The 16,736-nt window shown below is 29.7% G+C and overlaps 1 protein-coding gene across 2 annotated transcripts; it reads right to left on the bottom strand.

Annotated features, from left to right (window-relative positions):
* Nucleotides 1-266: 266 nt before the first annotated feature.
* LOC112292027 (lysM domain receptor-like kinase 3) lies at nucleotides 267-3,924 on the bottom strand. Of its 2 annotated transcripts, XM_073539006.2 has the most exons (3): nucleotides 2,898-3,037; nucleotides 2,493-2,596; nucleotides 267-1,995 (listed from the first exon to the last, which is right to left on the bottom strand). In XM_073539006.2, exon 3 carries the CDS (start codon nucleotides 1,968-1,970, stop codon nucleotides 711-713), a length of 1,260 nt encoding a protein of 419 aa, XP_073395107.1. In that variant the 5' UTR covers nucleotides 1,971-1,995; nucleotides 2,493-2,596; nucleotides 2,898-3,037; the 3' UTR covers nucleotides 267-710. The 2 variants fall into 2 exon arrangements, with proteins under 2 accessions (XP_073395107.1, XP_090112574.1); XM_090256448.1 differs by having other exon boundaries at nucleotides 2,493-3,924.
* Between the last annotated feature and the right edge of the window lie 12,812 nt (nucleotides 3,925-16,736).

The following is a 16,736-nucleotide window of genomic DNA, read 5'->3' as shown; positions in this document are numbered from 1 at the left end:
TAATTAATATGATTTTAGTTGTTAATAAGTAAATAAATATAAATCACAACTTTTGATTATATAATGATGACATAAATATTCATGAATAAAAAATAATATGAAAGAAAAAAATCTTTACTTCAAGATTTTTTAAATAATATATATTTATTTGTTTATTTAATAGAATATTAAATAGAATCAATTTTTACTAATTGACCCAACTATCCTAACCATCATGAAAAAAAATAAAATGTAATCTAGATCATTTCTCCACTATTGGATTTAAAATCAATGAAAACCATCCACATGCATCATAGATACATCAATTTAGTAAAAACTTTGGTCTATTTTACATTCCCCTATATACATATCTATATACCTATATATGTACTTATACGAATATATTTAACAAAACGGCAATAAAGGGATTAGTGAATTCGAGCAAGCAACACTAACATTGTTTCATTGTTTAATTCTCCGAGCCTTCGGATTCACTCACATTCGTAACACTGTTGTTAAAAAATAGGGGCCTCTTTGTTTGTCGAAATTTTGGTGATATGCACTCTCTCGACCAATAGCTACTTAATCTGGCAGTCTGTCATTCTTTTGCTATACAAACTAAGTCAACTTAACAGTTTGCGTAGAACAAACTGAAGAAAGATATAGCCCAATTTCACTTGGCATTGTTGTGTATCTTCTTCATCTACAACTGAGCCTGCCTCTACCAATGCTCATCTGGCCTGCAACATAGTCGTCAGAACGTCTTTTGAGTTTTTCATTTTATCGTCCCATATCTTAGAAGACATCTGAATCTGCAACAAAGTCATCGACACATTGCTCATATCTGGTCTCCTGTTAGCAACTGGATCAACACAGCTTCTCGCCAATTTGGCAGCTTTCAGGGCACAATCTAAAGGGAAGTCATCTCGTAGCACAGGGTCAATCCAAGCTCGTATCCTACATTTGGGATCCTTATCTTCAAAGATTGACATTATGACTTCTGTAAGAAGAGTTTTCCTCAAAGCATTTGCACCTGCACTAGCCTGAAAGCTGACAGCTTTCTTGCCAGACAATATTTCTAGCAAAACCACTCCAAAAGCGAACACATCAAGCTTCGGACTTATCACACCTCCGTTTAGATACTCTGGGGCCATGTACCCATGGGTTCCTGTAATTTTGATGCTACGAGACCTTCGAATTCCACGATTTCCTGGTTTCACTTCTACAATCTCCCCTTCCTCAGTTGCAGTCTTGGGTGTCACTTCTAGTGCTCCTAACTCTCCCCTGATTTTTGCGACTCCAAAAAATGCTATCCTGGCATGAAGATCATCATCCAGAAGAATGTTGGTGCTCTTTATGTATTTATGTAAAGTCGGCACATGTGTGTGGTGATGTAGATACTCCAATCCTTTGGAAATCTCCAGAGCCACCTGAATCCGTGACATCCAAGTCGGAAGCGCTGAAAATCCGGGAGAGATATTACTGTGAAGATAGTGCCATAGGTTGCCTCCATTGATGTAATCATAGACGAGGTAAACTTGTTCTCCGTTAATACAGCCTCCCAGCAACCTCACTAAATTGGCATGATGTATGCTTCCCAAGTTCTTAATTTCTGCAGCAAAGTTATCCCCACCTGCTCCTTTTCTTGTGTCCACCACTATTGCCATGTCGGTCTTCTGCAGATTTCCTCGGTACACTGTAGTGCCGACTTTCTTTAATGCACTAAAATTGTCAGTGGCTTTGCAAAGATCCCTGAACTGGAAAATTATAGGACCATCAGAGAGCATCTCTCGGATGTTGGTCAACGATGTGGCACTGCCGGATGATCGCGAAGAATCTTTACTGGAGTTGGTATGGTTAGCACTATTGTATGACTGTGCGATGCTCTTATCAGTAACCCTGGGCCTTGATCTGGCTTTAGAAGGCGCCACCGAAACAGCGGCTGAGGGAGGTTGCTTCTTCGGGTTGGACCATTTCAGCAAAAAACACATGCTGGTTTCTGGGGTAGGATACGTCCTGCATTTGGACAATTCAGACATCAGTGTGCACGGCAACAGGTGACGATTCTTCTGGCCATGTCCTTTAAATATACTCCAGAATTTTGAGTCTTGCCTCGCAGCTACCGGAGAATCTTTAGGGCTGATTTTAAAAGGTCTATAATTTCACAAGATACAGCATCGTCATAGATTCTCATGATCGTGAGTGTTGGAACCGGGAATGTTTCTTGTACCACGTCACACACTTGAAATAGAGAAACATAGACAGTTATCTATGAATTGAGTCCACGTGGTTTTGTAAAGTCTAAACGCCGGGGACGCAAGTAATGATCGACACCAACATCATGTGCCCGAGTTAATGAGAGTCCGCACGAATGCTTCTTAGTTTGTTGAAGGAGCAGATCACCTCAATTATAAATTGCTAATCACGAGGAGAACACCGAAAACAACTCAATCTCAAGCGATGCTGGGATATTACGCTTAATATCCGGATAGTGAGCAACTAGTGTGTCATACCTGAAAAGTTTTGGAAACACTCCGCTCCTTGCGTCATGCCACAGCGCAAATCCAGCACTGACAATAAATCATGCAATCTTGGTGCATAGGCATGCAGCCTCTCCCTAAAGCCCAGCATCCCAACCAAAGATTATCATGCAGTCGAGGATGCCAAAAACTTAGGAAGACTAGTACGCCTCCGCAATCATGTCTTCATAAGCTTCGGCACATATCATGGTTTCGCTGCCAAACTCGAGATTGCAAGCATATTGCAAGTAGATCCTCACAGCCAAATTGTCTCAACGATCGTCTGTTACTTCCCTCTTACACTGCAGAAAGACCTAATTCTCATGCGTCAAGGAGCTTCCTCGAGTACCTTGCAGAAAATGTTTGGGATCAATTTGGAAACAAAGAAAACTCACTGACCCAGTTGATAATGTTGGACGAGATCATCCAGTTTGATCCAATCGTACAAATTCAAATCTGGCCCGAGGCTTCTTAAATGCAAATATGCTCTCGACCACATGTGCCATGCGTACAATGAACTAAGATTGAAACCTCGACAAGCCCCTTTCGCAGCCACAAGATAGATCCTGAAAGTCTTACAACAATAAACGTTTACGGCTGGCAATGAAAGTCCTTACATGATCGATATCTGACTAATTAGAAGCATTTTCAAACGAAGACTGCAGCAAACACATTGTATCAACAGTCTTAATCACAGTAGCTGAGTTGAAGATACACTTTCTAAGACCCTGCAAGACGCCCAACAGTTGTCTAAGAAAATGATCCAGCCTTATCTAAGCCAGTCCACCAAATACTTGTCAAATATTTTGAACCACTAACACTCTCAAGATACAAACCATGCAATAACCACACTCGTAATCTGGAAGGAATTCTAACGCACTTCCCCAAAATCGTTCCAAAAACCCACTGTACTCTATCGTCCAAATGCGACTAACCACGACTAATGCGCCTCAAAAATACACTTCACCACCACCACAATCGAACTCCTAGACAAAGAACACCACCAAACATCCCCCACATGCAGCACACGTGAAAACCGATGAACAACAACAACAACAACAACAACAAAACCTCTTATCATAACCTGCTCTCCTTCAACAATATCTCTCCGTCTCTACTCAAGCCATGTAAGAACAGTTCAAAACTCATAACACCTACAGTAAGACGCCGACACCTCCGTTGCATCCTCAAGCCAATTCAAATCACGCTTCAACTCCATCCTTCCCTCAAGTATCAAACAAAAAGAACTACAGAAGCCGCGGTAGAAAAAAATAAAAGCTCGGAGCCGAAAGGTGAGGAGGCGGATCAATCACGACGCAAAGCTAGCACTCTTTCTAACAACCTCTGCCTCTCCATCGCCATGGATTTGTAGCATGGAAGCGAACAACAACGACAACAAAAACAACAGCGGAAACAAAGGAAAGAAGAAGAAGAAGGCACAGATTATTCTAGTCTTCTACGGCAAGCGGACCAATACCCTCTGTTACAGGGTGTCGATAGATGGTGATACCCGGCTCTGGGACGCGCCGGATATGTTCCATCTCGGATCAGGCCAACGCGGCACCGTACACCAATCAGCATCATTCGCCATGCACACGGCCTCCAAAGTGACAGTGGATCAGCATACTTGATTAACTAATTGACTAATACATTAACTAATTAACTAATACGGTATTAGTACATTTTTCACAATATAAGCACATACTTTTGTGGGGTTTATGATGAGAATCTATCTTCCTCTACTCAGAACGACACTGTAACTGTGATGAGCCTTTTTTTAAATAGTTTATTGTTGTGGTTTTAAGACATAGAAAGTCAGATTGATGAGTTTCATTTGATTGTTTGATTAGATGTTCTGTCCTATTAGGACACACTTCTCTGTGCTTTTTTTTTTTATTGATTGGTACTGAGGTGGTGTGTTTCGTCTAAAGTTTTAGTTTATGGTTTCGAGGTTGAACTTTTAGTGCAAAGTGTACTTGTGAAAACAATAGAATATGCACTATTTAATGTGTGTTGATCTGATTTGTTTATAAATCAATCGGTTATAATAGACTAAACTATGATATTTAATACTGTGTTTTGTTTATTGCTTAAGGTTAATCACCAGTTAAACCTATGGTCAAAGTATCCTTGTTGTGATCAATATGGAGAAAGATTTAGAATTCCATTGCTAGTGTAAATTTTAATGGAAAGTATAAATAATGATGTATTATCAATACAAACTTATCTGATTGGAAGGCGGGTCTTTTATAATCAATTCCACATCATTTTTATTTTATGTAATGAACAAGATTTTAAAAGTTAAATTGAAACAGACAGGGACACTAAGTATAATACCATTGATTTGGTATTGGCTGTATATTACCAAGTTATATTGATGAAATCATTTCAACACACTCTACACTGCCTGATACCAACAATGTGATCCGAATCAAGTAATGTTTTAAAATCATACTATACTACTTTGTTTATTTATTTTAAAAAACAGTATTTGCACAAAAGACATTGTTTTTTTTTTAAACTTCGAGTTTTCATAATTCAAGAATAACTACCAGAGGGAAGTCATTTATTTGTTTACTTATTGAAATAGACTGTGCTGGTAAATTAAAAAATTCGATCTTTTTTAAAAAAATGTATTTGTAACACATTCTGCACTTGTAATGTTAACTGTGATCATTCTAGTTTTGTTTATTTTTTTTTAGTTTCCTCGCATCCATATTATAAAATTTTAAGCATCTCAAAATCTACACTTCATCATTCAAAGTTTTAAAAAATGATAGAAAATATACAGAAATAAAGTAACACAAAAATGAACTGTGCTTGCAAAGAGAAAGTACTAGCAAGGAGAATGACATGCTAGAGCCGAAAAGGGGGGGGGGGACTTTACACTAAAAATATAAAGTGGGTAGGCGAAAAGGGGTGGCAAGTAGAATGTCTACCAGTTGATGACACAAATGGCTTGGATAGTAGTAGCAAGCACCAAGATAGAAATGATATTAGTTGGGTGGAAAATTTCTTAAAGAAATAAGGCACCAATGACGTAGTGTCAACAAAGACTCCACCGAAGGATGTCATTTGCTAAAGGGAAGAAGAAGTAGAAGAATCATAAAATGTAACGTTACTTGTAGAGAATCTCATCGGTGGTATGGGCCTCCACAAGAGACTGCCTCTAATTTGTTCCAATATTAATAATCAGTGGCATAAAACTAACTCTATCTCTACTCAAAATCACAATTTCTCATTCAATCATTTGTTTTTTTATTGAATTATGTTGAATTTGTTTTTATATAAATAATTTACTGAGGGGCTCCTAAGAATAATACCCAGCTCCCCAATTGACATGGAACACACGATACCGGGGATCTGAGACCCGGGTGTCGTCAGGGTATCTCCGTTACCTGCACGTTCCTTTCTGACACGTGTCGCGCTGGGGGAGTCACCACCTGCGTCCAATGTGAAAGGCCTGACAAATCTCAAGCTGTGGTCAGAGTAGTTGTTGACGCCAATCCATAAAAGCTGACATGGCAAATGGATGAATGGCCGTGTTCTATGGGTATGAAGTTAATCATCCAAGGACAGAAGTCGGTCATCGTTGGAGCTGACCTCCCCCTCCATGGAAGCCAATGCGACCTAAACCCTAAAAAGTAAAAGCTACTGGGTCACAACATTTATGTGTTTTCGTTAATATGGCATCAAAATCATTGGTTTGGGGGTGGTAAAAAAATACACTAGAAATGGATATAGAAGAAGGAAATTGGCAAAATTGGTGTGTGGGCTAATTTAATCATAATAACAGAATTAGGCTAATTTGATGCTGCTTAAGAATGTAGTTATGATTATTAGTAACAAAAAAGATTACCAGAAATATTATACATAAACAGATGAAGTTCCCCATCTTGGCCCAACTAAAACTTGCTCAACCAAGTTCTTCCAAAAGAACAACTTCCTCCTAATTCTCATCAATAATAAAAATAAATAAAACAATGATGTATTATAATTTCAATTGTTTTTTTTTTATTTTATATATATATATATATATAATTCCCACCTCAAGTAATCCTTGAAGTCATCTTTGCCCATTGGCACTCCCAACTAACTGATGTAGCCACCAACTAACCAATTCCTTAGCTCTAATAATTCATAAAGTAGTCAAAGATGATAAGGTAGATTTGATGTAAGTGTTGTACTTTATAAACTCTTTTGTTGCCGTGTCTTCCCAACTTACAATTTTTTTAAGACTCACAATGGGTTGTTCCACAACTGCTTCTTTAATGAAAGCAATGGACTAAAAACCTTGTAGATATATATATATATATATATATATATTTCTATCAAAGTTGTAGATATATATATATATATATATATATCAATCAAAGTTGTTACTATTTAGCTTTGATTTTGATATGATTTTGATTGCATGATAAAAAACAACAATGTCTACGTGCTAGTTTCTACAAAGTCCTCCTTCCATTTTTGAAAATTTCAAGAGTATTATAGAATTTATAAGATGATTGTATGATACCTCTTTATTTGTGATATATATATATATATATATATATATTTAAACAGCTTGAAATTATACGAGTGAACAATCTGATTTAATTTCTTTGTTGCTGTGAAAATTTCTTTGTTTTATTGAAGTACTTTCATGATCCATTTTATTATACCTGAAAATAAAAGAAATAGAAAGTGTCTTTGGAAAAAAAAGAAAAAGAAAAAGAAAAAGCATCATGAATATCAGAATAGCATGTAATCAATCACAGACATTATTTTGCAATTGTTTATAAACTCTTAGAGCAAAATATAATGTTATTGATAAAAAAAAAAAAATACCATAATTACGCTGTTCTCAGTTATACTTTAACTGTATCTGATCCCCTGAGTTTACACAATTAGAAAAGCCACCAGGTGATTGAAAGAGTTTTGTCTAATTATTATTATTATTATTATTATTATTTTTTCTTAGATTATATTTTTCTCAATAAAGCATACATTCATTATTATATTATTAGAGAAGTTAATTTAGCCAAGTTTAAACTATCATTTAGAAGTTGAGAGAACCATGTCCTTGTGTTTGGGTTTTAAAGACATATCCCCTTCCATTTGTGAATCAACATGGCCCCGTTGGTGGAGTGTACAAAATAGATAATAATAAATGAATTACCCAAACATGGATGAATGTTCCCATTCATCAATTTGGGAATTAGATTGTTTTTTTAAATATACTTGTCTCCAAGTTGCACAAGGACAATGAGTGAAGTGTTCAAGGTACCCAACTCCCTTTTCAATAGGGAGGTCTTAGAATAGAAAAATGAATTAGAAGTATTGATTTTTTATTCTTTTATATATATATATATATATATATATGTGTGTGTGTGTGTGTGTGTGTGTGTTGTTAGTGAAGAATGTGTGTCATTACAATGCATCATTGAAAAGTCGTAGTTAAATGACTTGGGGACGAAGATGTGAAGGTTTAATGATAGAGCTCTAATTTAGCCCACACTTCTTCAATTACTATCTTTACATTATTGCTTCATTATTTATTTGTTTATTTTTCTCTTTTCTCTTCTCTTGCACAAAGTAAGTAATTGTTTTCAAGTAAATCCCCACTGTGTGGACAAGTGTTCATGTGTGTCCTCTAAAGTTCTTCTTTAGTAGTGTTCTTTGCATTTGACGTCTCTTGATGAATTCTTCCCATATTAAAATTTTACTCCTTTATCTAAATTTAAAATATAATTGTAAAAATAAAATGAAATAAATCTTCATGAGAAAAGGTTACCTCACATGTTATAGTCACATTGCTGACAAAATTCTTTGACTATATATATATATATATATATATATATATCTTTTATTTCTATCATCTTTTAGTTAGTGCTCCTAAATTAGAATACAAAATTTTAAAAAATGAAAACACTATATTTTTATTTACAATAAAAATTTCCAATAACCCCACTGTTTCTGTCAAAATAATCATGAACTGTTTAAGATAATATTATTCTATAATCTTTGTTGTTTACAATACAAAAATAACAACAACAATTGTGGGACGTTTTCTTTACCAATAACTGATTGATCATATATATATATATATATATATATAGTACACTGAATTTAATCAAAATAATTATGTTGTAATTTGAATCTCAAATCTTTAATTTTCTATTTAAGAAAAACATAGACCCTGTATACAGTTATGGTTACGAACAGGACATATAATTTTTATCATTTTCTAATGGATTTTTTAAGAAAAGTCAACCACCAATTGAAATCTTAATGAAAAATTGGGTTTTATAATTATTCTAATTATATATATATATATATATATATATATATATACACACATACAAACACAGATATTTCAATAACCATGAGAAACTTTAATTTACATGCCATTAAAAGTTTTTTGACTTCATAAGTTCATTTTAGTGCTAAATATAGTAATAAACAATGTTATATTATATATATATATATATATATATATGAATATATTAATATATATATACATACATACATACATGTATTCTGTTTCTCTCATATTTTGAATTTGGCCATAGTTTCAAACTTAGATTTGAAAATAGATTTTATTTACATTTTATGTTCATTTCCAACAAAAAAAACAAAAAAAAAAAAAAAACTCTTAATGTTATAATAGCAATCAGCACACAAAATGCCAATCTATCATAATATTATTTTTTAAAAAGCAACAACACAAGTTGATTTCTTCACAAAAGATTTAATCCAATTTATTGAAGCTTTAAGAGAATGGTTGATTGATTTTATCTGCTTATTTTCTTCATTACATTTTCATCTTAAAATACATGAAAATATTCTTTTTAGATTTTTGGGTGCAATTAAATATTTAACATGTTGCTTCCTAGTGACTTTGGGTCTCACGACATTATTTTGGTGAAGATATTAAAGTAGGCACTTCTTAAAACAAAATTTAGAAATACATGCGTACTTAATAACCATCACAAGAAATTTCTAAAAGTGATTTCATCACATTCAGTTCTTATATGCCAACATAAACTGTTGTTCCTGTGAATATATTTAGATTATGCATAGACGTTGTATCGAGCTTCAAAATAAAATATAATAAAATAAATTTTTTATTCATAGAAGAGGTGTCTATTTGGGTGTTCCTTGAAATGCCAAAATTTGTATTATTCAGAAACATTGCTAAATCATGTTTTACTGTGTATTGTGTATTTTTTATTGTTCATTTTTCTGAAGTTTTATAAAGCTTGCAATGTAACTTCTATTTTGAGAAAATTCAATCTAAAAAAAATTACCCAAAAACACATCTTATTTGATACAATTTCAAATACTTGCACACAATTAAGTCTTATTTTGCATAAATTTAATGACAGATTTTGTTCAATGGCGTTCAAAAAATTCCATTTATATACAGTACATTGACACCTATGCTAATAATGTTTATATTTCTGATATGCTTTGAAATTATGAATTTGATGTTGCTTGCAATGGTTTTGTCTCTGAATAAATAAAGATTCTGAACACATTCTTTGAATTTTAAAAAATCAAAAGTTAAAATGTTAAGTATACCAAACTTTGTGTTTATTACCTTCATTGTTGTGCTTTGCTATTGATGTGTTTATTTATTTTGTATAACATTCTAAATACGTTTAAAAAATTACATCTAACACTATATTTTTAAAATTGTTTTGTGTAACACCAGCATTTATATTAAATTTAATTTTATCATATTCATGATATGTGTTGACACAATCTGGTATTCTTATGAAATAAAAAGGAAATACATCCCGGAACACCCTTAAAATCTTATGATTTGAACTTCATATTGTGTAGTGCAAATGTTCAAATAATCTTAATAAAATATTGTATATGTTTGTATTGATATGTCTATTTATGTGCCAAAAGTTGATTTTTCATCACTAACTTGTTGTTTGAAATCTATTTAGATTACATTCAAAGCGTGTGTTTAGCACAAAACATGAATGTTTACAGGGTATTTGTTTTTCTTACTGTAGATCACCAGATACAATTTATGAAAATCTTGTGCCCGCCAATATGAGAGTCTTGTAATTGTATATTTGATTTTTGAGAATTTTATGAGAAAATATTTAAAAAAAATTCTGAATAAATTCGGAAATATAAAAATATTTTATAAATTCTAAATACTCTTAGATTTTATAAATTTTACTTGAAAAATAGTTACCTTAAATTACATCACAATTTGTGTTAAAGTCATGTTTTATTTCAAATAAACTTGGTGTATAGATGTCATGCATTCAGAAAGATCCTCCCCAATTATGGATGGTGTATAGAAGTAAACAATGCCACTTTTAATTCACAGTTGGATCAACAAAATAAGGTGTTTGAGTTGCAAAAGTCTTCATATGTATATGTATGTAGATGAATATAAATAAATGAGAGTTAAAAATATGATATATTTTCTTTAAAAAAAAACTAAAAAATCTGTAGAATTTTAAGATCATAAGAATAGACATACTACATTGTTTATTTGAAATTAATTTATTTTATTTGTAACTTCTACACATATCAGTGATATGTATGCCAATCAGTGTTGTTATTATTTTATTTTATTTTATTTTTCTATCTTTTTTAAAAAGGTAGATTAAAAAGAATTTTGTATGATAGTCCAAAAAATAACAAAGAAGTTTGTAAGGTTATTTCAGTGGTAGATGGAAGATCACAATTGCACCTCAATACACATTCTGGAATCATTTATTTATTTATTTTCTTTTCTTTCATATTTAACATCTTTTGGCCCATTATATATTGTAAGGTTTGCATTCAAGTACAAACTTGATTTCTTTTGAATCCTATTTTTACTTTTTTAAAATCTTCTTTGTATATTATATATAAGTGTGTATATATATATATATATATATATATATGTAGTTAGTTAGTTAGTTAGTTAGTTAGTTATTTAGTTAATACTTTCTAATTAGAAAAAATAAAGATTCACTAACATAATATAAATTGTAAATAAAAAAATTTGAACTAGGTTTTTTTTTGTATACGCTACTTTGAATAGCTATTTTAATTTTTTTTAAATATATTACAATTTTGAATTCATGCTTTTTGAAGTCCATGTAGCTTGTATATTTAAATGTTTTGGTCTATATTCAAAAACTTGTTTTAATATAAAATTCAATTATTTGGTCTTCTAACTTTATGATAACAAATTGGCATGCTAATAAAAATAAGTTGGTTTTCATTTAAAAAAACATTCGATTTTTTTTTTTTTTTTTTTTTTTTTTTTTTTTTACTGCAATATATAGTTGTATTGAAATCCTACAAATTTTCAAATAGATATGAAAAATAGTATTGTGTGGTAATATGACTATATAGTAAAAAATAAAAATATGGATATTATTATAGAAGAGCCTAGTAGAAAGATGTAATAGAAAAATAATGATAAATGATAGATAGATAGTAAAAGATTTAGTCTTAATATTATCTTTTATAGAAGGGACTTCTATTTACTTTGTAGAGGCATAAATGAGCCAAATCAAAATAAATGAGATAAGAATTTGATGTAGGCATGTTTAAGAGAGAGTTAATAATAGGTTAAAGTACAACTTACCTCAAATTACCAAAAATTAATACTCAGAGATGACTGGTTGTTCACTAGGATTGAAATCAGACCCCAAAGCATAAAATCATGACTATATAGTGATTATAGGGTTCTTTTATAGATTAGAGAGTGGAATTTGAGAGAAGACTTGAAGAAAGATTTTTGGGCATTGGTTTATGTCATTTGAATCAATATTCAATTTTTGAGGGATTTTCAAAGAAATGTTCTTAGTTGATTTAGATTTTAAAAAATAAAAACATATTTACCAATTTGAGAGTTTCTTAAGTTTTGTGGTGTATATATAAGTGAAATTTAAGCAATGCATTGATGTACTAGTGGTGAATATGTATGCAAATTTTGAGGTCAATTGAATAGATAGATTTAAGTGTATGGGGGTTTTTGTAGGTTGAGGTCTCAAAAATTAGAGTTTTAGGATCAATGAATGTTTATAAGATCTTTAGCAATCTGTCAATTGGATTAAAGTAAATTTTTTTGTATGAATACTAGATTCGATTTTCAATGATTAGATGAAGTTTTAAAGCAATTCAATAGTTCAAAAAGAAGATATTAGTGCTAGAAGTTCAACATTAAGATTGGAGTAGGAAGTCACTCAACATCTGATTGGATTATCTTGCATTTCTCTCAATTGTTAAGTGCAATCGATTTCATCTTTTTTGTGCTTGTTTCTAACTAAGTTATTAATAATTTACCAAAATTTGAATTAATATCAACAATTTGATCATTAATTGTTGAGGTTTCAATCTGCTATAGGATTTTTTAAGAATTTGTTTAAGATTTAGAATTTGATTAGGATTTTCTTAGGATTTTGTTTAGAATTTGTCTAGGATTTAGGATTTCATTAGGTTTTAGGATTTCATTAGGATTTAATTAAGATTTGACCTAAGATTTTGCTAAGGTTCAATGAGGATTTTAATTAGGATTTGACTTAGGACTTGGTTAAGATTTACTTAAGATTTCAATTATGATTAAATTAGAATTTGGTTAGGATTTATTTAGGAAAATTAATTTTGGTATTTCTTTAAAATTCTTTATTATTTATTTAAAGATTTTTATTTAAAGTATTTTATAAAAAGATTATTATTATTTCTTTGAAGCTTTATTTTTATATTTTTTTAAAGATTTCTTGTTATTTTTCTTTGAGATTAATTTAGGACTTCTTTGTATTTCTTTTATAACTTCTTTTAAACTTATGTTGGATTGGTCAAAGTTTGGTTAGGATTATTAAGATTTACTTAAAGTTTATTTGAGATTCAATTTGACTTGATATGATTGTTGCTCCATTCCTATTTATCTTCCAAAACTAGGTGCTTGGTGCATTTTCAAGCAAGAATACACATAATACAAAAATAATAAAAATATCACTAAACTTGTAGATAAGTTATCATATTTTAAATTTTATTTATTTATTATTATAAGAAAATTATAAAAATAAAATTATGAAATATTATTAGAAAAAAATAAATATCCTATTACATATTCTTAGAAATAGTTAAAATACAAAATTCTATTAAATAAATATTTTAAATTTCTATAATTCAATTATTATAAGATTTTTTTTATAATAATAAAAAAGAATTATAAGCAAATTATTAGAAATTCAAGTTTATTCTTCTAATGATAATTGTGTCTAAAAAATTTATTTAAATAGAAAATAATACAAAATATAGATATTGTAAAAAAATAATATTTAAAAAGATAATTTTAGACTTAAAAAATAAATTTAAAGTCAAACTAGTTGAAAAAAATATTATAAAGTACAATGGTAATACAATGGATAAAAAAGGTTGAAATCTAGAAAATGAATCTATAATTGTGGATGCATTATTGATTACTATAGATAATAGAGTTGAATACAAATTCAAGTATTTTTCTACTTATGACAATAAATCAAAGTTGGATTTTGAAATATAAAAAATATAAGTTATTATGAAATTTATTTATAATATATATATATATATATATATATATATATATATATATTCTTTTTATTTTTTAAATTTTAAATGTATGTGATATCTTATATGTATAAATTACGGTTTGATAAAAACCTTTTAATCTAAAATTATAATATATTTAAATGCATTACTCATTATAAATATATAAATGATTCAAATAAAAATCTCATAAAATTTTATTTTAAATAAAAATGTGAATTTTATTTTATTTATATGTCACATACAAACATATTTACTTAAATAAGAAGAATTAGATAGAAGATAAATATAGATAATTTTAATATTATCTTCTGGTGAATCTTTATAGATGCTTATTTGACGTTATATATGTATTTAGTTGATAAATAGATTAGAAACTTAGCTAATAATTTAGCCATGTGTTACATGTGTTGGTAGCTTGTAATACAAGCTAATGATTTGGTACACATATAGAAAACTTGCTTTGCAAGTTAAGACATATGTCTTACAAATTTGACATGTGTCAGAGGTCATATAGAACATCACCATGTAACTCCTAGTTAGATATATGGAAGTAAGAGTGAAGCCTTTTTTATTCTTGTGAATGCCTTTCTAACCTCTAGTCTTGTTTCAACAATTCTAGTCTTTTTATTTTTGGAAATAGCCATTCTAATTTAATATTATATCATCTTTGAATGATTTTTTAGTCTTTTTGAGTGACATAAGAATATATTTATTTATTAGTTTATTGAAATTCATACCTTTGTATGAAGGACATGAATCTCAAAAAAAAAAATCCTTAATACACTCTTGTTTCACTGAAAAGAAATAAAAAGTCACTCAAAGTTATAATATTGAACTAGAATGGCTTTTGTCAATAACAAAAAAACTAGAAAGTCTTGAAACAAGACTAACAACTAAAAAGGCATTAATAAGAGTCAAGAAGGCTTCACTCTTGCATCCATATATACTCTTAATTAGGACCTACATGGCAATGTCTTATTGGACCTCCAAAACATGTTGACTTTATAAGACACATACCTTAACTTATAAGGCAAGTTTTTTATATGTGAGTCACATAGTTAGCTTATTTTTTAAGCAATCAATATATGATTAACTTATTGATTAAGTTTCTAACCTATTAATCAACTACAAACATATGTAAAATCAAAGTAGCATCTATAAAGCTTTTAAGAAGCTTCTCTAAAAGGTATTATGAAATTAATCTACTTTTATCTATTTCTACTTAATCATATAGGTATTTATTACAATATATATATATATATATATATATATATATATATATATATTTATGACAATATCCTTCTTTTCAAAAATAAATCCTATGAAGAGCAATCATTGTGTGTTGATAAAATCTAAGATATGATGAATTTTATTTGTCACATACTCTGATCTTTATTCTCCATAAAGATGGTTGATAAACATCAATAGTATTCTATACCAAGGCAAAAAAGCTACTATGTTATTTCATTGTGGTTGATGCCTTTATAACTTCTTTAGATCTTATTTCTTTTATAGCAAAGATTTCCTATTCTTCATCTTGGTTTTGATGGATGTCATCAATAAAAAGCATCAATTTTTTTTATTGCATTTACAAGAATTTTTGTTGGCTTCCATATGCATTTATTAATATCATATCTATACAAATAAATAAGATATTTTAATCTATTTTGGCATTGTCTTGAATCTAAAACTTCTTCTAATTGAAAATCTTGATTATTATTCACTTCTATAAGAGGAGATGGCATTTGCCTTCTTTTCAAAATATTCATTGTTTTATATGACTTAAAAGAGAGATGTAAAATTCGAGGTGGATCTTTAAAGATTTTGGTAGATATAAGTGATAAGCAATAGAATTGACTTATTTACTAATAGAAAAAGATCCAAGCCTACAATAGTCCAATTTGTCACAAAGATGAATAATCTTGATATTGCGACAAAATAACCATATTTTGTCATATACATTGAATTGTAATTGTTCTTTGTAATAGGAATTTGCATTAATCTTTTGTCATTCTTGAGCTCTTTTTAACAATGTCTTTATTGTTGCATATAGCTCTTATAAATGATTTGTCAAATCTTTTGTTATGAGATTATCAATTTTTGAAAAATCAAAAGTATTAAGTTGTGGATGATAACCATAATTGATAAAAAAAAGATGTTTGTTGAATGGAAGAATATATCAAATTATTATATGTAAATTCTATTAAATGATAAATAAATTATTCAATCATCTTGATGATATTTGATGATATATTTCAAGTATTGCTTCAAAACTTGATTCACTAATTTTGTTTGTCCATCAATTTGAGGATGAAAAGACAAAGAGAGCTTTATATCTATTTTTATAATCTTAAAAAGGATTTTCTAAAATCTTGATACAAATTGAGTCCCCATATTTGATATAATATCTTTAAGTAATTTGTGATAGCAATAGCTGTTATTCAAAAAAAGCTTAGTAGTTTCTTCACTTAAGATCAATTTTGTATGTTGTTTAAAATATGCTGTCTTAATAAAATAATCTATTACCACAAATATAGAATCATATGAAGCTGAGATTAGAAGATCTATGATAAAATCCATAGAAAAAAAAGACCATGTTTTTTTTGGAATAAATAATGGCTGTAGAAGTTTATAAGATTAATGGCAAGGAATTTTGGATCTTGAAAAAATATCACATGATTGTACAAAGTC

This window comes from Physcomitrium patens, chromosome 15, assembly GCF_059467195.1.
Source record: "Physcomitrium patens ecotype Gransden chromosome 15, ASM5946719v1, whole genome shotgun sequence".
Classification (NCBI taxonomy): Eukaryota; Viridiplantae; Streptophyta; class Bryopsida; order Funariales; family Funariaceae; genus Physcomitrium; species Physcomitrium patens.
This window is presented reverse-complemented; position numbering and strand designations above follow the sequence as displayed.